This window comes from Hirundo rustica, chromosome 2 (genome assembly GCF_015227805.2).
Source record: "Hirundo rustica isolate bHirRus1 chromosome 2, bHirRus1.pri.v3, whole genome shotgun sequence".
NCBI classification, from domain to species: Eukaryota; Metazoa; Chordata; class Aves; order Passeriformes; family Hirundinidae; genus Hirundo; species Hirundo rustica.
In genome coordinates this window covers 88,521,473-88,545,397 of record NC_053451.1, presented here as the reverse complement: position 1 = coordinate 88,545,397, position 23,925 = coordinate 88,521,473, and the positions used below count along the sequence as shown (strand labels likewise).

The following is a 23,925-nucleotide window of genomic DNA, read 5'->3' as shown; positions in this document are numbered from 1 at the left end:
CCTCCCCTTTCCCAGTAACTCTCAAACCTGTGGCTATTTTCAGCCAAAGGGGAGGGAGGGTTAGAGGTCTGGAAGGGACGGAGCTGTACCATCTCCATCAGCTGGAGACGTGGCGAAGGGGAAGGGCTCTGCCATGGAGTCTGCCCTCATTTTTACTGCCTGCTCTCTCAACTCTAACCAATTTTCCCGCTCTCATTTCTTGGCCATTTTGCAGCTGTGTCAGCCCAGCTGGCCCCACCAGGGAGACTTTGGGAGAGTCTGAACCACGCTGGGAGGAAGGAGAACAGAAAGCATTGCAGGAAGAGGGTCTGAAGATGTAAAGGCAACATGGAGACATGGAGAGAGGATACAAGGAGACAATTACAGTAAGGGAGGGGCAGGAGAACAGAGACTGTTACAGGTTTTGTTGGTTTTGGTGGCTGCTAAATCCTCTTCTTTGACATGTGAGAGGAACGTGAAGGTGCAAGACAACAGGAATTAATAAATAAACAGTAGTAATCAGTGTTTTTCAATTCCAAGGGGTTTATAAACATTAATGAACCTTCATGAGCTGTAGGACAGGTATTTAAGCCGTATTCCATTTTCACAGATAAGGAGATGAAAGCTCTGGCTCAAGTCCAAAGTTTTCAAAAGCAGAAACTACTTTTAAGAGCCCTCCTTGACGCTCAGCACCAAACCTTTGAAGGGATTGATTTCACAGTTGCCATCATCTCAATTATATGCTATTTACTTCTGCAAAGCTACGTCTAAAGATGCACACTCAAAAGCAGCAATATCTTCTGAAAATTCAGTCTCTGTAGGCCTGTTGGGTTCCCCCAAGGTATGTAAGGAGAAATCAGTTTATGAGAGAAATAGATATGCAAAAAACATATTTTTTTTTTTCCATTGCACTATGACAAGAATGGAAACAAAGACTTTGCTGGCCTAAGACATTTCGAGAAAGGGCAAAGTAAAACAAAGATTTTTTTAAAAAAATGAGTTCAATAAGAACCATTCCTCTGTGCAAATGGGAAAGGAAGCAGAGCATGTTTTCAAATCTTTCTACATCTCCCATAAAGACTAGGCAGATGGTTTGGGTGCATTACTGTAAGTGTGTGATGAATATTTTATCCCTGAAAGGAGTAGAAAGCATGAATCTGTATGTAGTCACCAGCTTCACTGAGTGAAGAAACAACAGGACTTCATCAGAAACCATGTGATTTGGTAGTCTAGAAAAGAAAAAAAATGGCAGTATAATAAAAAAGGGGAAGAGAGTTGCAGTTATTTTCTTTGGAATAATGCATTCCCAGTTTTAATTGTTCTGTGGCTATGCAAAGACGAACATCTTGTTAGCATACCTGCAAAAACATAGGTGATGAAAAAGCCTCAAATTCTGTTAGAATGACAGGTGTCACATTTATATTAGCCAGCAGCCAAAACAAAAGGAGATCACAGAGCTTTCACACAGAATATAGCAGTAAGGTAGAAGCAGAAATGCAGTGCTGATCAAAGCTAGTAAGTTCAAACCCAGTCCTAGACATGTGCAGCATGATTCCTACCCAGCAATATCAGTGATGTACCAAGCTCAGCTCAGCATAGCCTTGAGTGTCATAGCAGATCAGTGGGAAGATGTAAGAATCACAACAGAAACGCTCCTTTGGGCATCCCCAGTACATAAAAAAGAGGAAAAGGTTGCCAGAAAAAATAAAGGGTGCCTCAAAGGCACTCACATACACATTATAAAACTTGTCTTAAAGTGCTGACACTTCTGTGACAACCAGACTTGTGCTGAGCCACAGTTTTGCCACTCCTGCAGCTGAAGCTCCCCATAGGTATTTTGAAATCCTCAGAAGGTGAGCAGAAGTGGTGGTTCCTCCCTACACCTTCTGCTGCACCACCACGCCCAGCACAGGCAGCACCGGCAGTCCCAGCACGCTCACCCTGACGCCACTTGGGTGATAACGTGGTGCTGAGCCCCTTGGTGGAAGGTGCCAGCTGTCTGCTGCTGCCAGTCAGGAGGGCAGGATTCACAAAAAATGGAAAACAGTAGAGCTTTATGTACCTTCAAACTGGTTGTAGGGTCTCTGTGTGCACAGGGTTACGACAAATCCCATGGAACCCGAGTGTGGTATCAGACCTTGTGGCATACAGGCAGGATAGAGACCATCATGACCTCAAGGGACATAATATGCTTCCAGGTGTTTCTGTTACGCAGCTCTTGTGAGGCATCTCTGACTGAGAAAAAGGAACAGTTAATTCATGATTTTAAAAGGCCTTGCTGTCCACACAAGTTGATATTCCAGGGGATCAAAGGAAGAATTGGAGAAGCACCTAAAGGAAATTTTCAAAACAACAAGAACCTCTGGTTCCAAGTACAGCAGAGAAAACTGGAAATTCTTCCAGTTTCCTAGGCCATACTTTTAGCTAAGGCAAATTGTACCCAGATCCAGCAAAAGACAACTATGATAGAAAAAACACTGCCCATCTCCTTGCATGAGCAAGATGGGGCACTATAAACAGTGCTGGCACACTTTTCAAGGTGGCTTAGGTTTGGCATTTTTTATTCCCCAAATCACTGAAGTATTGCTGAACCCCCGAAGACTTTTGATCTTGGAAGATGAATTAGTATGGGAATTTTGGATCAGGAAACAGCGCCAGAGGAAGCTGCTGCTAACAGAAGCTAACACTGGCCATTCCACTTCAGGCTTCCTTTGAGACTGCCTGGCGCAAGTGAATGCCAGCAGCTACAATTTTGGTAGTGTGTTAGGGCAGCAATATCTTTTTCCTATAAAGGTCTTTTGCTATTGCTGCTGAAACACCACTGCTCTTCAGAAAACTGCAATTAGAAAAGGGGCACGTTGCAACCTCCGTTCAGGAAGTTTTGTCCTCTCTGCTCTGGGCTTTTCACCTTGTCACTATTTATGGAGCCTTTGCACCTTTACTTTTGATTCTGCCCCCTTCATTCCTGACTCTGCTAATTTGCACTATTGTTCAAGTTGTTGTATCTACCAAAAGGTAGAAAAATCACTGGCTGTTTGATTCATTCTCCCCAAAGACCAAAAATGCGTTTTATGAGGTCAACTCTTCCATTCGCACTACACTGCAGCAACTTATGCCAAGCCAGAAAAAACCTGTATTCTTGGACTGGAGTTTCTTATATAGGGCTGGGCATTCCTCTTCTTTTGTACCAGAATCATCTTAGTGTTTTATATCTCAATGTCAAACTGGGTAGTATATAAAAATCCTGAAAGGGTGGGGTCTACCCATAGCTATGTCTTGAGAATGAAAATGAGGATGGGCAGGGAGGGTATCCTGGGTTGTAACTTGAGAAATGCCTTCTTCTTTCCATCATAACTGTATCATCTCCTCCCAGCTTCTTGGGGTCATTACCACTGTGCTGAACAGAGGTCTTCTGCACCTGCTGAAGGTGGGGAGGAAAGCTGATGTGACTCAGCTCTAGCAGAGTGCAGACACATAATTGAGCTCGGGTGGAGAGGGTGTCAAGTAGTGGGCAGGGCAAGACAAGGTCTCATTCCCTTGCTGTCCTCTGGAGAAACAGTGGCCATGAAGCCCCTGCCTTGGTTTAATCTCTATCACCTGTGTGCTGTGCAAGGATCTGCTATATATGAGTAAAGGGATTGGGTTTTTTTCATCCAGTGTTTTGGAGAACTGGAATTTTAGTGAGACTGTGGTGAGTTGTTTACTGCTTTAAACCACATGTATGTATTATTTTAATCACGTCCTGAGAGAGGCCGTTTTCTTAGGAAATGTTTGCTAAACACCTTGAAATGTGATGACCTTTCCAGTGTCACAGTAACTGTGTGGTTCCCAGAAGAGCTTTGGCAGTGCTAAGTTGCAGAAGTGGGTTTTGCAACTGGAAGTGAGGAAGTGATGCTGGAAATAAAATAAGAAGTGGAATCAGCCACATAATAATTTTGCATATTTCTGTTCTATTGTTGGTACTTGAAATATAAAAATGCACATTATGATGTTATTGTCAGGGAAAAAGCCAGGAAATATTATTGCATAAAACTGAGTCAAGATTTCTAATGTGTTCTTACAGTGTTGCCTATAACTTAATTACACATGCTCCTGACAGTGAAGTATATTTTCTTATATCTTCTTTATTGCACAGGCATGAATTTAATCAGAGAGAATTAATGAAACCTCTGGAATTAATTACAGGCTGTAACAGTTTTGTTACTTTGCTAGAACAGGCAGGAAGACAAAAACATATGGACCCATAAACATTAACTGATTTTTGCAATCCAGCCATTACAGGGGAAAGACAATGAAGATTAAATTACTTGGAGATGTAGCTGAGAAGGCTCAGGCAGTTTTCAGTGTTTCTGAAACTCAGCAGTTCTCAGTGCGGAAGACCTTGACCACTACATTTCTGTGACCCTTTCAAAACAAAATGCACCTTGTGTTTGAATCTGTTCAAAAGATCTAAGCCTAAGAACTGCTGTTACAGATTCCCAGGATCTGATCTGTCTGGCAGGAGGGGTCTTTGCACTCCTGTTTCAATGGAGGCATGCTGCCAGGATTTGGGATCTGCGTGTGAGCTACCGTGATTTCCCTTTGGGCCCTCTTGTTTCTGCCAAAATTGAAGTGGACTTTCTGGGAGTGAGAAGCAAACCTGGCTCCATTCCAACAGCACAATATCTGGGAGGGTGTCTGACAGGAAAAACCCTTGCAGAAGAGCCTTTCAAAGCATCTTTTTTAAAAAAGTCCCCTCTTCTAGGGGATTTCTTGTGGAGAAAAAAGTCATTACCTGTGCTTAGAAGGCAGAGAGTAGTTTGCTTGGTTGCCTAATCTTTCTGATCACAAAGTTAACATTACAGAGTAACTCCATCATATATGAAATTATTTATCTTATACTATTTCTATAATGCCTCTAGTCTGGTCTTTGGTGTGCTATTCACATTAAAAAAACTTTTGGATCAATCTGATTTGCTTAGTAAGCTTAGTACTGAAGCTAATCTTCCCTTTTTTAAAAAAAGCAAACAAACCTCTCATGCTGCATTTAGTGAATCACCTTTTTAATGCAATAAATACATCATCTTCTCTGTATTTAAAACACAGGTTCTTGTAGGCAGCTATTTTGTGTTTCACTTCAGTTGTCACTTTCAGCCAAGCTACACATATATCACACCACTGCAACGTGAGCTCACAAGTCAGCTTTAAACCCTTAATAATTCCCATTGTTCTTTTCTTAATATGCCCCCACAAGATCTACATTTTTCAAATACTGAAGTCATCTGAAATTAATATGATATATCAAGAACTGTCACATCAGACTTTTGTAGAGGAGGACTGTTTTCTACCTGGTCTGTGACGGGGATTTGGCTACACCACGCAGGAAATATAATCCTACGCTGTATGGAAAGCCTGGCAGTCTGAGCAGTGGGGCATTTTGGATCTTGAGAGTTCTTTCAAGAGTGAGCCAGTGCCTGGAGCAGCATGCTGAGGGCTTAAGGCTGGCACTGGGCACCGACCCAATGCGTCACTACATCTCTCCTTAGTTCGGTGTAGGTGGGAGATAAAGCCTTTTCAAAATCCAGCCACATATCAATATGGTGAATCTGAAGACTTGTGGCTTTGTTTCCTCAGCAAAATCCCTTCCCTGTTCTCAAAGTGCTCAGTGGTTTTCAGCCTGGGGTCTGTGGATCTCTGCAGTGGCAGATGGCTTCAAGGGGACATGCCACAAAGAAAAGTAAATGTACTGATGCCTACTGTCAACTGGTCTACAGGAGGCTGAAGCTGCAGTGGAAAACTTTAGGGGCTGCAGGAAATAAAGGGTTGAAAACAGCAGCTGTTGATTAATCTCTATGAGGTGCTTTATTTTTTTTTTGTCCCCTGAAATAAGTATGTTTTAGTTGTTTTCTCCTGTATGTATTAGCCAACAGTTTGGATTTCCAATGCTATATTCACTAATGCATATTATTTCCCTAGCACCCTAAACATTATTTCTCTGCACTCACTGCTGTCTCTGGTAAGTCCAAATTTAGGATCATCTGACAGTTTCAGCAACTCTGTCTTGGGAATTGAATCAGCTCACTGATCAGGGTTTTTCAGACACGAATAAAGGTACAAGTTAAAGAATCAAAACTGGAAACATGGAAATGATTGAACTGTGAGCCTGCAGAATGATAGCTAAATTCCAGCCCTTTTTTCTTTTTTTTTTTTTTTAAGTGTAAATAAATTAAACTCTATCTCTAGCCTTCCATTTCGTGATAAATGCAACTGAATCTCCCTACAGTCTCCTTGCCTGAAAGATCAGCCTGTTTCTTTCCCTCAGTCCAGGACATGCACTTTGACCCTAGTTTTCCTGCAGTCACAACATGACTAAGGAACTAACCTAGCCAAAAACCACTTTAATAAATAAAAGTTTTCAAGTAGTTTAACTAGTTAAAGCCATTGACTACAGAAAGTCTGACAGGGGTCAGTAAGGGATGGAGCATGACAGCCTGTTTTTGTGGCAGCCCATATGTGCATCAGCTGCAATCATGCACCTGCAAGCCCTGGAGCCTATCCTAGAGCACTGCACACTCACAGTGTCCCAAGTTTGTTCAAGTGTTGCCAGTCCCCTCTGAGGGTTTGGTACCCTCTGCAGAGGCCAGCCAGGCAGGAGTCCTGGAGCACCACAGCTGCCTCTTTCCTGCCATCGTTCATTTTATGCACAGGAGGAATTCACCTTCCTTGAGCACCTCAGTGGCATCCAGAATAAAAATTATATATCTGTTTGCTGGATGAAAAATATGAAGCTGTGTGAAGTTAAAGTGCATGACCAGTGCTGGGAAGGCAGTCAGAGACAAAGGCAAGAAGGAAAAGCAAAGTCTTCCCTGTGACTCTTCCCTATGGCATCTATTCTCTATTTCATGGATGCTCAGAATCTCTGCAGTTTATTCTGGGTAGGACTGATGCTCCAACATAATCTGAATGGCAGACTCCCTCCCTCGTGTGACTGAAATTTAAGAAAGATACACAGCATCATAAATAACACAAACACAGTCATTTCAGAGTGTGTGCTAAGGGTGGTATAAGGCCAGAAACCTCATTTTCTTTCTGTTCTTTCCTCTCAAATACATCTTTATTTTTTAAAGCTATTTTCTTCAGTCTAGTAACTTTAAGTACCTTCAAGCAATTGAGAAAGATAGTCCTATCTTTTCTAGACTTTATCAGAGAATAAATAAAAAGGTATATAACCTCTCACAGCACTCTGTTTTTTGTCTCATAATCTACTAGATTCCCATCCTCCCTGGTTTTATGTACCTCTCTAGACACCAGCATTTTAAAATTATTGCTTCACAGGAGATCCTCAGATCATCCAAATCCAGTTGAAATACTGGTTGTGAAAACAGTCAGTACATTACTGTAGGTCTTTCTTCATGAAATAAACTTATTCTTAGCTGTTGCCAAAGACTGTCTAGTTTTCAGGTAGAAGCTGTGCCTCAGGATGGCAGGGACTGTCACGTGCAATGCCATATTGGGAAAGAAGGAAGCTTCTGCTTTCAGTAGATGCATTTATTACAATACATATTACAAAGTGCTTTGTTTTATTCTGTCATCCTGAATAAGTTTTCTCTCATCTCATCCATCCCCCTTTTGCTTCTCTGAAGCCATTTCTCAGAGATTCTTTGTTAATTATCTTTCACCGGTTCTATGTGTTGGAAAAGCTGCTTAAAGAGCATGAGCGATCCCATTTTGATTGAACAGCTGTTGGGCCAACTTGGTTCAGAGCCCATGGCTCTGAAGGAGTTCTGTTGGTGGGGTCCAAGAGAAGCCTGTCTCAGGATGCAATTAACAGAGGCAGGTATGCATGACACTGGATCTTCAACTGCTTTATTCTTCTGCTAACTTGCAAGCTCAAAAGCACCTCAAAGGTCAGCAGTTTGCTTGGTTCTCTTCTAAATTATGTATTGAATCAGCCTGCCCAAAACCCAAGACTGAATGTAAAAAAAGCCCCCAAAACAATAATTGAAATTATTATTATTCAAGTATCTGCAAAGGAAAGAAATATTCACCATCTCACTTCACCAAGCATTTAAACTTTCAATACTTACATGTCTTCAGGATAGTTTTGAGGGCAGGGGAAATCTCTGAGCTATTCTTATTCTGCAAGAGCATTTAAAGTAATTTCTCCTTACTTCTCATTAATTTTTAATACATTATTATATGGATGTCCATCTTCTCCTTTTGACAGCTTTTATTTTTATGTCAGACAAGTAATACACTCAAAGTACTTGCTTGCTATTCTACGTATGGAAATGAAATCATTGCTTCACATAGAACACAGATCACTCAGCATTTACCAGATTGTAGCTGAGTACAGAATTTTGACTATTAAATGATCCCACTGGCAACTTGAAAGCAGTCCACATGAGCACCTTGCAATTCCCAGATAATAATTGCTGCTGGCTGTGCTAAGTAGTGCACTGCAGCATTGGTGCCTTCCAAAGAGTTGGTACACAACTCATATAACAAGAGGCAGAAGTTGTGAAAGTGAAGCTCAGGTCTTTAATCAAAATTCTTACCGGGATATTTGCTGAACTTTAGGTGTGATTTAACCCACCGTGACTGAGGTCTTTAATCTAGAAGAGTGAGGTTTATCAGCCTGCTAATTCAGTTGTTGTAAGGTAATTATTCAATATTTGCAGTGAACTGGAAAAGGAACGTGATAGAAAGAAAGTACACTTATGTTTTAATCATAGATTAATAGAAAGGGTTGTGTTACAGGGGATCTTAAAGATCTAGTTCCAACCCCGCTCCCATGGGCAGGAACACGCCTATTAGACCACACTCAAGAGCTCCATCCAACCTGGCCTTGAACACTTGCAGGGATGAGGCATCCGCTGCTTCCCTGGGCAACCTCTTGGAGTGTCTCACCACCCTCATTAATGACGATCTGTGTTAATAAAAATGTAAAATATAGTGTCAGAGGATTACCAGCATAACGTGCTGCAGCAGTAACTATTTGTGCAGGTTCAGAAACGGCCCTGCCAACAGCTAAACCGCAAGCAGTGACAGATTATTTCTTAAAATGAGGGAAAAAAACCCACACACACACACCAAAAAACTAACTGTAAAATTAAGATTCTGACTTTTCCCTTGCGATACGAGGTTTCAAGCACTGGCCTTTAAATATCAAAGCAGCTGCGGGCTCACGCTTTAGGCTTAGATCTAGAAGGAAACAGGAAAGCGGAGACACCGCCACCCCCCAACCTCTCTCCAAGCCCAGGACACCCTTTCCTTGCCGCACTCCTGGCATGGGCTCCGCGGCGGGGCCCTGCGGGGCACATGCCGGGGGTGCGGGCGGCGACCCAGCCGCGGTAGAATCCACAGCGGGAGCCGCCCGGCTGCGCTCCCGGCGGCAGGGCATCCTCCGGCACCCCGGGGTACCGCGGGAGCCCCAGCGAGCTCTGTGCGGGGCTCGGGGCGCCACGGGCCCCCCGAAAGGGAGAACCTGGGCCTCCCCCCTGCTCCCCCTCGCTCCGGCCGGAGCGCCCCGCCGTGCCCTCCGACGGTGCGGAGCGGCGCGGCCCCGCCGCACAAAGCCCCCGGCGCCGCGGGCAGGGCGGCCCGTGCCCGGGCTCCTCCCCCGGCCCCTCCCCGGCGGCCGGGCCCGCGCCGAGGGAGCCGGAGCCGGCGCCGCGCAGCCCGCGGGGGGCGATGTGACCGGGGCTGCGGTGCCGTGCGGGGCAGGCGGGCTCGGAGCGGGGAGAGAGCGGGACTTCGAGCCGCGGGAAGATGTGGCTGAAGCCCGAGGAGGTGCTGCTGAAGAACGCCCTCAAGCTGTGGGTCACGCAGAAGAGCAGCGGCTACTTTATCCTGCAGCGGCGTCGGGGCCACGGAGACGGCGGCGGCCGCTTCACGGGTACCTGGTGGCGCGGGGGTTCGGCGGAGCGCCGGGCCGGGCCGGGCCGGGCCGGGCCGGGCAGGGTGGGGTGGCATATCTCCGCTGCGTCTGCCCCACGGGAACTTGGCCGCGCCGGGGCACCCGTGGCGGGTCGGGCTGCGGGAAGCAGGAGCGGCCTCTTTGTTCGGGCCGCGCACGGGTGGCCCGGCTCGGCGATAGCGCGGGGCGCCGCGGGTCCCCGCCGCGGGCGGTGCAGGGACGGCCGCCGGCCGGGCGGTGGGGGCCGCCCCGGCTCCCCACGAGTTTCCGGGGGAGCAGCTTCGCGTTTCTGTAGCCTTGAGCACCGCTGAAACCACTTTTATTGTTACTTCCCCGCGCTCTCCTTCCGATGGGTTTCTCAGCGTGACTAAGGGCGGGCGCGGAGCCCGTCAGGAGGCGCGGGGCCGGTGCCCGCGGCCGGAGAATACAGCTGGGGGAGCCGCCGGGGGCTGCAGCCCGCGGCGCTCGGCGGAGGTCCCTGGGGCCGGCGGTGACAGGTGGGGGAATGCCGGGGGGCGCACGGTGCGATGTGCTACCCGAGTCCCCCCTGGGACCGTCCGCGACCTGCGGTTGGCCTCCCCTTTCTATAACGAGTGCTATAGAAGTACATAGAGGACTCCTGGCTTTTGGACGATACATGACATTACGGGGCGGGGGTTGTCAATTCAGTGTTGCGGCCCCGTGTTCTGTCTTATTTTTTGCATTAATTATACTACGGGCTATGGTGGGTGTAGATCCAGCACGTTATAGCCGTGTGGCACTCCAGATACGTGTAGTGAAGGATACGCACGGAGAAGGATCGCGCTTTACCCTCGCAACAGTGTGGATCCGTGAATAGCTCCAGCGAGAATGATGTGTTAGGCTGCGCTGACGTTGTAGCGTAGGGAATTTGGGCCAAACTTTTGGTTCAAAGACAGCAGCAACTGAATTCAAATAAACAATGCGCTGGAGAATTAATATAGTTTAACGGTTTAATTCTTACTTAAAAGCAAATGAGGCTGTTTTGACTATTATGAAGTGAGGATTTTTAATGGTAGCTTATATATTTGAAAGAATCATCAGGTATTTTCAAAATCAGTATTTTCTATGGAGTTTAAAAAGCTGCATTACCGCCTTTGGTATTTATTTTATTAAAACATTTTTTTCCTGAACTATTGACCCTTGCCATTTTTTGATACTGCTTTCTGCATTGTTGCCTTTTTTTTTTTTTTGTAAAATCAGGACTTGTCTTACCTGTCCATAAAGTGCACAAAACTGAACTGTGGCTTGGTCGATTGCATGCTATCAATGTATCACTAATGAAATGGAAGTTTTGCCAGCGAGTTAAAACACTTAACCTCCTATTTTCTTCTGCCCCCCCGTGTGGAAGTCAGGCCTCTCTTTTGTGACAGTAAAGACGATGTGGATTAATTTTCAGAGTTAAAAATAACCGTTTACAGCTGCTTGATTTAGGTCCAGGACAATCATGAGGTTCAGTTTCACAAGTGTTAATGCCTTGTGCCTGAGCTTTTCACTACAGAAATTTGCAAGCTTAAACCAAACAAACTGCTTTTCTCTCTGGTGAAGTTTCAGGTGAATCATTTTGCTGAATCTACAGTGCACAGGCTTGCTCAAATCTCTTTTGGCTGGCAAAGGAAAGCCACTCCTGTCTTGCACATTTTCTAAGGGAATTGTAGATTCTGACAGTCTCTTAAACCATTTGGAAGCATTTGTATTTAAAAGGGCTTAGAAATTTGAATCCTAAAATCAAAATGCAAGACTTACAGAGCATTAGATATAGCTAGGGTTAAATAGTGTAATTTTTTTTCTCGCAGTTTTTACTTGCAGTGAAGGAAATGGAGATGGGTACGGAGAAACAGCAAGTCTTTGCTGGTGTTTGCTTTCAGTGCAAAACTTACCTCCTGATTCTTGCTTTACGTGACTGTAATGACAGTCTTTTCCAAACTGGCAGAAGGGCAGTAAAGCTCTGCCATATTTCAGAGTATGGTCTACCAAGTGGTAAAGCCAAAAGTTAGAAGTTTTTGTTTGTTTTACTGGGGAAACAAAGCTTAAGTGAGAACAATATCCAAATCTGTTTTCCCTTTAATGCCTTGATCCCTGGCCAATTGCAGTCACATTTTATGAAAAGGAAGGAGTTTCAAAGATGTGAAGATTCTGTACATGAGAGCAGGTGCCATTGTAGAAGAGGATCTCACAGCTCCTGCAGGGAGAAGGAGGCTGCATATCCTGAGGCTGTGTTAGACCCATGTTGGATCAGCAGAGCAAAACTCTCAGAATATTAGATTCCAGACGAGTGTGGATGGGGCAGCTGACCACCCGTGACGTAATTTTCTTTCAGCAGGGTGGAATGGTGTGATGCCTGAGTTGCCCTTGTTCACGTTGCCACAACGTGCTATTTGCACTGAACCCGTGTCAGGACATCTGTTTTATGGCCTGGTTCTCATATTTGCCTGTCTTTCTTCTAGAACACTTCTTTGTTCTTACCAGGGCATTTTAGCTATTAGGTAAGAGTAAGTTAGCACAGCTGGAGGGTGTATTTTATGTGGATTTAATTCCTGAAGAATGGATTAAAGATGGTCTCTTGCACAAAAGTGCTTTTTTTTCCCATATCTATGTTCCTTTGTGTACTGTGTGTTTGTCAGACGTTGAGCAGATGTTTGTGAGACACTCTATTTCCTACTGTTATTTAATTTGTGTCCTAGGGCAGTTCCCAAATGCACACTGGGCTTGCAAGCAGAGGGTACAAACAATGATGGGGGTTGTATTTAACTCTTTGTTACTTGACCAGTCTCATTCTGGTTTCTGTCTTCCTTAGGATGTACTTTTTCAAGTAAATGCTTAACTTGCCACTTTACCCAGAGCTCTACTTGACAGCTCTGCTGGCTCAGAGACTTAATAAGGGAGTTGAAAATGTTTAGAAATACTGTAAAAATCTGAATGATAATTTTTAAACTAATAACTAATTTTAAGTTATAGATTAAAAAAAAAAAATATTAGCTTATCAGTGTCTTCTTCGGGGTTTTGTTTGCCTGATTGGAGAGCACTGTAGTGATCCCTACAGAAAAGGCTGGTGATGTAGCCGTGATTAACAGATCAAAGTTAGCTGGGTTTATTACTTGCTGATGTCTTTGGTTCTGAGGTTACATATTAATAAGTTTGATATGACAGTAGTAAAAAAATAACTGTCAAATGTCTTCTGGTAAATACTGCAAGATGGTTTAGCCTTTAAGTGACTCACTAATTTTTAGGACGGGATGTTGAAACCTTGATGCACCTTCCTCTTTGATTAGTTTTCTGCGTTTTGACAGCAAAACTGCTTCTTCTGGGATGTGTTGGGAAGGATTTCATCATGAGTGCTGGACTGAGAGTGGTCTTTCACTCTTCCCAAGCAGCTAGTGTTGCAGTTTTTGTTTATACAGTACTTCACATTGCACCCTCTTAGCATATAAAAACCCACTTAGCAGCACTTGTGAATCTTTACTTTTATAAATAAGGTTAAGTAAGACCTTTAAATGAACTCTTGTTTCAAGCAGCTTTTTGTATGATTGAGATATGGTGCTTCTTTAACTTCTTGATTGAAATAGGTCAATAAAAGATTATGTTTTGTTTCTGTTTTACTCATGTTTTCAATTTAGCTATGATATTTTTCCCTACTCTTCTTCCAGCGTCCATTTTCAACTCAGAGCACTTTCCAAGCTGGATGTAGTTTTGTGTTATTTGCAAGTTGCAGAGGACAAACATTTTAAAAGGAAATTAATTTATTTTTCTGCTCTTATAAAGCTTTATTGTTCACAACTTTAAATATAATAGACTGGCAGAAAAAAGCATCTTCTGTATATGAATCTAAACCTTATTATTGCTTTAATAAAAATAAATGTGGTAGGCATGGTAAATACATTTCCAAGTTCCGTCTTGGGATTTAATTTTTTTTTTTTTTTTTTTTTGAATAAAATTCTTGCAGGGCAATAGCTTTTGAACTCATCTGCCAAGTACCTCCTGGTTGTGAGTGGAGAACTGACTAGTTTGTGTGATAACACCTTTCTTCCTTTTTTGCCCTTTGCTTGGGTGTTAGTTGTTTTAAGGCATACCAAGAAATGGTTATTGATAAGCTCTGGAAATTTTTTGTGGAAATTAAAAATTAAAAGATCGTTTACTGCTCTTTCATACTCTACCATCCAAGCAGTCCTGTAATCATTGTCAATACCTCGGCTTTTAGTGGCCCTGCTCATCTCCTAAGGTCTGAAGTAAATAATTTCATAATGGAGTCTATTTCTGGGAAAGGCAGCAAGAGGACCCAAGTGGATGAAGATTCAGATGGGGAATTCATCTAGATTGCCCCTGATCATTACATTGTAGCAGAAGAGCATCCAAAATACATGAAGATTTGGATTTTTACTAGGGAGTGCAAATGAAACGCTCCGTAGTATTTTTTACTTTCTGGAGGGACAAAAGGCAAAATGAGTAGCATATTCATAGAATCATATTGAAAGGTTTATCCCAATACAGTTTTCAAAAATGCGTTCCTTTTTGTTGTTAGATATGTTCAGGATACCAAAATTAGTTAGGTTCAGTCTGAGTGCTCATGAAAAAAACCCCAAATCCAACAGAATACTTTCATTTTAAATTAAGCAGTTTGAGGAGAGGAAGAAGCCATAATACTGATGTTAATAAAGGATATTGGTAATGGTTACTCTCAGTGTTCATGATTTTGTTCCCTTAAGGAACAGCTCTATGAAGCCTTGCACAGGAGAAGGAGAAATATGCATACTTAGTTGAAAGCTTGGACTCTTGTCAAAACATTATCTAGCCTTGCCCACTACTGGAATTCAGATCGGCAGGTTTTTTCCCCCCTTTTTTTCTCTCTTTATTTTACTGTAACGTTTTTTTCAGGAGAATGCGTACTTACAAGCTCTTTCCCAAGAGGATGGCTTCTTCATTACAGAGAAGCCAAGAGGCTTGAGCTGGAAGGAAGGAAGGATAGGAGCAGGGTGCCAGGCTGCTACCTGCAAAGCCAAGCCCCCCAGTTCCTGACCTCTGAGCCCCCTGAGCTGTGTGTGCCATTCTGGTCACCTCTGCTTGCCTTTGTGGGGTGAGTTTCCTGCTCCTGAGCACTAGAGTGGTGCTGAGGTGGCTGAGGTGAAATTCAGGTGCTTGTGTTGAAATGTTAGCAGTGTGCTAAGTGCTAATGCTAAAGGTGAGGTAGTACCTGTGCTTGGACAGGAGAGGCTGGGTTGTGTCTGCATAGGGACTGACTTTGCACCTTGTGCAAGACTCATCCAGTAAACACATACAGTGGCTTTTTATTTTCATGCTGTGGATGCCAAATGGCACAGAAAGGGCAGGAAAATCTTAGAATGATTTGGGCTGGAAGGATCTTAATGACCATCAACTTCCAACCCCCCAGCCATGGACAGGGACTGCTCCCACTAGACGAGGTTGCTCAGAGCCCCATCCAGCCTGGCCTTCAACATTTCCAGCATAGGGCATTGACAGTTTCTCCGTGCAACCTGTTTCAGTGTTTCACCATCCTCATAGGAAGAAATGTTTTCCCTGTAAAATAATTGAGCATGTCAGTGGAGACAGAGTTAATGTAGCACTAGTTTGGTCTATTCAGCATTATTTACAGCACCCACCGAAAAAGGGAGAGACTTACTTATATTCCCCTGAGTAATGGTGCATGTCTGAATAATGTACAGGGCTGCACAACAACTTGTGTATCTCACCTTCTTGTCCATTTTCAGGTGGAAAACAGTTTCAGGTATTTTTACTTGTAACATGAGAACCAAAGCATTTGGCTCAGCAGCCTTCAGGGCTATAAAAATAGGCTTGGCTTGAACTGGACCGATGGCAGAGGGCTGAGATAAGCAGCTGTGAGCGCTTTGCCATGGCAGCATGCCCACCTGGGGAAACAGCCCGTGGGGAAGCGGTGCTGGGGAAAAATAGTCAGTGCTCCAGGGTGGGGATGCCATTTCCAGCATTCCAGTAGAGACAGTGCATAATTCATCTCACTTCTTCCTGCTGTGTGGTCTCTCCCTCTGCATGTGGTGGTCTGACACAAGCACTCAGCATCACAACCAGGGATATGGGAGTCACGGGGACCATGGGACACCAATTCCCACAGTGAAGTGCTCTGCATTTCTCATGTCCACCTTCCCCCCAGAGCACTGGGACCTAGACGTAATGAGCGAGTGATTTGTTACAATTTGTTTCTAGGTACCAGATTGAAAAAGTCGCAACTCAACAGAAACCAATTTGGCCAGTGGCTGTGTTTGATCTGGCAAGATCTGTGCTAGCAGTAATGTAAGGGCTTGGATGCTGGATATTTTCCTGGGTGAATAAATACTTGAGCATTAGGTCTTTATGTTGAAATCTAATGTTGTCTGTGCTTATCTTTCAGTGTGGTGAGCCCTTATCATTTCAAAGGAAACAGAGCCTTCCTACAGTCGTTGGAGGAGTACTCCTTCATCCTTTTTCTTACGTACTTAATCAAATAAGTTTTGCAACTCTTTTTTTCTGGTGGTAGAAGTGTAATAAATACTTTCAGATGGGTACCGTATTGTATCAAAACCTGTTTATATAATTTTGCAAAATTCAACAAAGACAGTGTGGTTGCATTAAGCTGTTGTTTTTAGCAGCTTTGCATAACTGATAGTGTTACTGTCCATCAAAAACATGGATTTTAGGGTGGCCTGAGTGAAATCAACAACCTGCTGAACATCTGAGTTTTGAACTTTTAGAGAAATCAAATCAAGAAAATATGAAAGATCTAGAGTTGACCCCAAGCATTTATGCTGGGGACCACCACTGGCCCTTCATGGCCACATGGGTTGTATCCTACATTGGTGCAGCTCAAAAGCTTCCACTTTAGCCTGTAATGCCCAGGGCCTGGCACTCCCTAGGTGGGCTGTAAGAGGTGAGGATAGAGGCTTCGGTGGTTAGTCCTCATTGCATCTCTGCCCTGGGTCTTGCCTTGGGCTACCCATGGGGTTGTGGTCGCAAGCTGGGGCTCCTGCGTGGTGGGGTGGTTGAGGCCTGATGAGAATCAGCTTCTCAGTCCCCTTGTCCCTCTCTCAGCAAGGACATTGGCCCTAAGGAGAGCTTCTGAGGTGCCTTGCAGAGCCAAGCAAGCAATCTGTGTGACTTGGTGCTGTCTCAGGAGCGCCCTTTAGTCGGGCCGAGCTTATCCCAGTTGGTGTGAAAAGCAGCTCTCTGTTCCAGCTGGAGCACAGGGACGGCAGGGGGTAGGGAGCGGGTACATCCACGTGTCCTTGCCTGTGTTCTGCCTGCTGGTGGGCTGTTCCTTCGGCCAGTTTGCTTACCTCCTCTAGCATGGCTAATTGCTGCCCATCGTGGCTCTTCTGAGACTCTAATTGTTTGCAAATCATTGCGGGATGGAGGAAGCTATGTGGAGAAGTGTAATTAGGATTATTAGGATTCAGGGTATGAAGTGCTTCTCTGCCTCGAAGAGCCAAGATTAATTCTGCTTTATTGAAGCTGTTAGTTCTATTTCACTGTCCTTAAAAGAAACCCTTTATTTTTATGATCATACAAATAGTTTGATTTGTTCTTTTCTCCCAATTCACATGCCTAGACAGCTTAGAGTGATTCTTGCAACTATTAACTCTCCTTGTAAAACTGCAGCCACTGGGAAGCAACCTGCACTATTAGCTCCTTCCATTTCCTAGAAGAACTTTCTCCTTTCCAGTAAAAGTACAGGTTTTTTTCAGACAACGGGGCTTATTTTTCTTTCTGCCCCCAGCTTTCTCTGGTGGAGCAGATGTAGCAAGCAGCAGTAAGCTCCCAAGGATGAATTCGAAGGCATGCTTTTCACTTCATGGTTTTGCACTGGAGCAATGCTGGTCTGTGGCTGTAATTGTAAATACCCCAATTTGGTGGTTTTGTCTTACAAAAATAACCTAGTCTGAAAAAAGAGGGTATGAGTACTTAAAACATGGCTTTGGCATGATATGAGTGAGTGTAACCACCAAATGCTCTTTTCCCTGTCCCTGCAGATCAGTCACTGCTGTCCCTAGAGACCATGTGGTGCCATAATTTTCTTGACTTTTAAAGTGCTAGGTGCTTGCAGCTGAGAGAAACCTCATCTTTGGAGTCACTGAGCATCCTGGCAATCTGGTTTGGGTCCTTGTATGGTGGTGGTTCTGTGCCTGTTTTCTTGGAAGGGCTAGATTTGGCAGATACTCTGACGTCAGGCATTGTTGCACATCTGTCCAGCTGAACTGGTCTCAGGTGCAAAGGAAATCTCAAGTTTTTTGGTTGTTTTTTTTTTTTTTTTTCCCCAAAGTAGACTTAGGAGAAGTGAAAGGACAGTTTTGTCTCTGCTTCAAACTTCTGCAGCCATCAGTTTGTTTATACAGTGACTGAAGGAGTTCCCTAGGATGCTGGAGACACAGGGTGGACTCTGTCTTCTGTGTCACGCTTTTGATTTTGGGTAGAGAGGGTGTAAATGCTTGATTTGGGAAGTTCAGGGCTGTGTAGGAGCAAGTGCCTCTGTGTATCTGACCTGCTGTTCCCCAGATTTTAAAAGTGCCGTCAGAATTTCTTACTGACCAATTGCAGGTACCTTGCTTCTTTGAACTGCACTGGCTTTCATTCCCAACTTTGTAATGGATGGATGAGTTCATGTTAGTCAAAAGATCCTGGCTGTGGTGACTAAATGTGTTACTTAAAAACCAAGTTGAACTGAAAGGGTAACAGTGCTGAGTGTTGTGACGCTGCAGGCTTCCTTGTCACTTAGATTTAAATCTCCTTTTTTTCTTCTCCCTCTCCTTCTTCCCCCTGCACCCCCACCTCAAAAAAAAAAAAAAAAAAAAAAAAAAAAGCAGTGGCAGCTTTCGCCTTTTTTTTTTTTACTTTTTGGGAGACAAGAAGTTGAAGTGGCTCATTAAAGGGGAAGAGTTACTCTGAATTTTAAGTTCCTCCCAAAAGTCTTGTCTCATATACGGTAAAAGTAAGAAGAAAAAAAATAGGGAGCGTTGGGAAGAAAACCAGGGTAGCAGTTTTCTTTCTGCCTTCTGTTTCTGTTTCCTTTTCATTTTTTGCTGTCCTGAAGTATAAACGGTTTCACTGTTGTCTGTGATGTGGAAGTGGTCTGCATCACCCTGATTGAAGGCAAGCTGATGAATCAATATGTGAGCCAGAGGCTCTTAATGTAATTTATCTTGCTAGCCAGATACCCTTCTGCTTTTTAAACAGATTCTGTTTTATAAGAGACCCTTCCATGGAACCAGCTGTTTGGACATGTTATAAGAAAGGTGTTTGCTCACAAGCCGGGTATTTTTAAAGCAGGTTTCAGAGTCAGTATATTGGTGTTTGTCTCTTCACTCAGAGATCCTTATGTTGGTTGTTTTTCAAAGTTACGATGCAGACGTTACCCTGAATGAATTATGAGGCAACTTACACTGGAAAAATTTTCCCTCTAGTTTTTGTAATTTTCTTGCTACCACAGTTTCAACTAAATTATCATGTTGGCCAGGGTGTATATAAGTGTTGAATCCTTTTCATGCTTCTGCTAATGCTGTTAGTAATCTCTATTACCTGTTCTCTGCCTCTCTCAGTCTCTCATCCAAAAATAAAGGAGCCCCAAACATGGGGATGGGACCCACTCCTTGTGCTTGCTCAACTTTAGCGGTACTTGCTCTTATTTTCCTTTGCTGCCCTTATGTCCCCTGTGCAGCAGCCCCTCCTGGCAGAGGTGGGACAGGACAGGACCCCCTCTCAGCCACAGAGATGGCTTAGAGTGATGTGTGTGGGGGGCTGCTGTTCCCTTGCAAAGCCCTCGTCGAGGGGCCAGGCCACCTGGGCTTTATTTTGGCAGGCATCCTGATGGCCACACTCTTTTTCTTCTCTTTGCATCTTAGTTTTGGCTCCTCTTTGTCATCCTGAGTTAATATTTTAACTATGGGTAGTTTAGAAAAGGGAGGTGATTATTTCTTTTTACAGTTGAAGGAGGAATGGGTTTCTTTTTAATAGTTTGTAAGCAAAATGGAAATGGTAAGCAGAAGTAAACAGTGAGAAGAGGAATTGGGTTTTCTGGTCTGTTATTCAGGAAGAGAAAAAGGAATTAATTTTGCACAGACTAAGAATTAGTAAAGCAAAACTCTGCAACTGCTTCTGTGCTTTCACATGTTTTTCATGGTTTCTGAAAGAAAAAAAAAAAGGTATTTCACAAATGAGATGTTCATTAAGCATTCTCTAGGGATTTTGGTAACACTTGCTGTTGGTTGACTTTTTTCTATGGCTTTACTGAAATGAAAAGGAAATCTTTCTCCTAGGCCTATCATCAGGGGAAAACATGCACAGCACAGAAATATCTTCTTTTTCTTTCCTGTGGTATCTCAATTCTTCCAAAATTTGAAAGTCAAACACAATCTTTGTTCTCTGCATCATTTAATGCTCTCTTACTGGCTTTAATCCCACTGTTTTGAAGACTGCACACTAAAATTTTCTAGACACTGTTTTCTGTAAGCACAACTAATTTTCTACCTTTTCTATTAAGACAAGTATAAAAATCTTAGTATAAAAAGTTTTATGCTTTTTTTTCTTGTAGTTACAGGAGACCATGTAGCAATTTCAGATATTATACGTGTCATCAGTCTGCAAATTCAGATCTCCATTTTAAATAGATGCAGATGTCCCATGCAATGTATGTGACACTGGTCACGTGTTTAAGTGAGAAGCAAACTGCTGTTGAAGAATGGACAGTTTTGTGATGCCTTGTGTCCAACTTCTGCTTGGCTTTGAAAGCATCCTCGATGTTGTGTGTGTATGCAAGGAGGAAATATTTAATGTAATTTTCTTTGCTCTCAGGTTATTGATGCTGTTCCATGTGAGCTTCTTACAGCTTCCAGGCCAGAAAGTGATTGAAATTATGTTTGGTTGTGTTATTCTCACATTAATTAGCTGTCATTGGTTTTCCGAGTGAGAAGGCAATTAGGACTTTGTAGGTCCCTATTATTTCCATTAATCACTTGGGTGATTGACTGGAGAATGCCATATTTAAAACAGCATGTGGTGCCAAGGGCTGGCAGACCTTTTGGAGATGGAGATTAGTTCCTTTTGTGTTGGGTTAATGGTGAAGAAACAAAAATACAACAGGTTGAAAAAGTTACATGTGCAAAGCAAAAAAGAGATATTGCAGAAAACTTCCTAGATACTCTAGGGATAAAACAAACATGGTAAAGCTCTTCTTCATCTTCTGCCATCCCTCTCCTTAGGAGATTGTGTCTCTGCAGGATGCAGAGTATTGAGTATAAACTGAGTATAAATCTGCCCCGAATTGCTATTTGTAAGCACCATAAACCAATTCTGAGTTACTTTAATATGCCAGCTTGTGTATGCAAATCATGGCGTTGAGATAATTTTTTCATGGATAGCTTGGTTTTGTGTGCTCAGGGGACTGGGTAGCAAGAAATTCCAGGTGTTCTTCAGACTGGAAAGTCTTTTTTGGGGTCATTCATTGCTGCAGCTCTTCAAAGTGAGTTTGTCTGTATTGAAATCAAGTGCTGATTTACAGTGAGATACTGCTGCAACCTTTCCTGGATACAGTGGTGCGTATCCAAGATACAGGAGGTGATCTTCCATTCTGCTGGAGGCTGAGACTTCAGTAGCAGTGAGCATCCGGTCCAATTGAGAGTGTCATGCTTAAAGATAAGCTGGAGAGATTCCACTGTATGTTCAAGAACAGTGAGCTGTTTGAAAAACACGACCCATAAGGAAGAGATGAGGTGATTGGGGTTTTCTTAGAAAAGGAGAAATCACTGAAGGCTCGGAAACCATGATGTTATTTTTCATTATGTGGAATATTAATATCAGAAGTGCACGTGGCCAATTACTCTGCATGTTCTAGGGAGCAAGATTAATTTCCAGCAAGAAAGTTTAAGATTGTGGTAATTTACTTGTTTGTTTGTGTGGGGTAAGGTTGTTTGTTTGGGTTTTTGTTTTGTGTTTTGTTTGTTATTTTGTTTAGCTTTTTGCTTGTTTGGTTTTTGTTGTTTTTGTTTGTTCATTTGGTTTGGTTTTTTGCTTTTTTTTGTAAGAATATTTAATGAAAATAGTGGAAGAGGCTACCTGGGGAAGTTGTTGCATCTTGATTGTGGCAGGTTTTGAAGAACAGGTTAGGCAAACACCACTTACAGCATAGATGTATTTATCCAACTTCAGAGCAGGGCTGGAACAGTAACTTCTTAAGATGCCCTCAGGTCTTTCCACTTCAGTTCTGTGGTTATATACATATGTATGAGGCAAAACCAGAAGCTCAGAGAATTCTATATGCTTTTGATCTTCTAATGTGGTTTGAATTTTGCATTCTGAGCACCTGTAAATCACAGCATGAAACTAGGGAAGAATCGTTATCATTACATTCTGTATTTTAACTTTATGGCTTTAAATGTGAAACAACTTTCAGGCTACAGAAGTGAAAACTGGCATTAATCCTCTTTTCCCCCTTTTTTCTTTGCAGGTCGCTTGGTTGGTGCCCTGGATGCCGTGTTAGACTCTAATGCACGTGTTGCTCCATTTAGAATTTTACTCCAAGTTCCAGGCTCACAGGTTTACTCTGCCATTGCATGTGGTGAGTTATTGAATGGATCAGAAGTTTACTGGGCCATAGCTATTGGTGAGTCACAGACAGAAAACCCCAAACCAATTCTGAGCATGGTCAGTGTCTGCATGTCCAGGAAGCTCAAGGTAACCCCAGCTAGTTGTGTGTGTGTGGAAAGCTTGTTTAACAACCAAATTAACCTCTGGTTAAAATCACTGAAAAAGTGTTACCTAGGAACATTAAGTTTCAGTGGAAAACTTATTTAGCTGGGGGAGGTTTTCTGCATTAGTTTTCGCTGTTGCAAAGTAGTGTGGTTCTGTTCCTGTGCATATCTTTTCCTACAATAGTAGTAGTCCCTTACAGCAAAAAGCTACTTAGTCTAGGCTTTCACTATCCTAGTCTTCCACTTGCTAACTGAAATGCCTTCACACACTTAGCTATAATGAAATATGACTGGAACATTTAGAAGATTTAGAAGGTAAAGTTGTTGGAGAGGGATGGAATGCCAAATTCCTGATCTGTTGCACTAATCCCTTTTGCCATGTTTCTGCAATATCTGAAAGTCAAGCTCATCTTCAGGAATGTGATACTGACATGAGTTGCACCAACCTTGTAAAAGCCATCTGAAGTTCCATTCATCCCACTCTTGCTTGGCCAGTGTGCAGGGCTTGTTCTTATCCCTCCTGCTCCCATCTAAAAAATCCTAGCATTGAAATTTACAGCAGGTGTTTCTTTAGGAATGTTTCAAAGCTGTGACTGGGGAGCATTAGCACTCTTTAATGACAGGGTAGGAAAATCCTGGAACAGGATTCCTTCTGAGAGGTGGTTGATGTCCCACCAAACCTGCCAGTGTTTAAGAGGCATTTGAACAATGTCCTTAATACCTTCAGCTTTTGGTCAGTCCTGAAGTGGTCAAGCAGTTGGACTAGATGATTCCCAGGATTTCAGAGAAGACAAGGAGAGTTTCTTGAAATGCATCAATAACAAAAGGAAAACAAAGAATAATGTGGACCTGTTACTAAATGAACAGATTGCTCATAGAGGGTGTGGAGCCTCCCTTACTGGGGACTTTCAAGAACCATCTGGACACAATCCTGTGCAGTGTGTTCCGGGGTAACCTTGCTTGACTAGGGAGGTTGAACCTGAGGACCCATTGTGGTCCCTTCCAACCTTTCCCATTCTGTGATTGTTGTAGATTCCTTTCAACTGAAAATATGCTATTCTTTCTTATACAGATCAAGCCATGAAATAGTTAGGTAACGTAAATGTTGACATGTCATTGATAGTGTTTGACATAGTAATCCTGTAAATAGAAGGGTCCGTTTATATATTCACCCTAACCCTTTCCTCTGTACATGCTCATCCAGTAATTTTTCCTTGGTTCAGCAGAGATCCCTCTGCATGTTCTCCATTAATAATAGGAATTTTTCCCTGGGCCAGATGCATGTGTGAAGAAGCTTGTGTAAAGTCTATTTGAGCTATTTTTATT

The 23,925-nt window shown here is 43.2% G+C and overlaps 1 protein-coding gene across 2 annotated transcripts in view; it reads left to right on the top strand.

Annotated features, from left to right (window-relative positions):
* Positions 1-9,643: 9,643 nt before the first annotated feature.
* TBC1D8 (TBC1 domain family member 8) overlaps positions 9,644-23,925 on the top strand; it is a 47,766-nt gene continuing 33,484 nt past the window's right edge. Inside the window, exons 1-2 of one of the 2 annotated variants that reach the window (XM_040054808.2) lie at positions 9,644-9,856; positions 22,356-22,466. In XM_040054808.2, the coding sequence (XP_039910742.1) occupies positions 9,730-9,856; positions 22,356-22,466 (238 nt within the window). In that variant the 5' untranslated portion in view covers positions 9,644-9,729. Of the gene's footprint in view, positions 9,857-22,355; positions 22,512-23,925 lie in introns of both variants that reach the window. The other variant, XM_040054807.2, reaches the window with a different exon arrangement.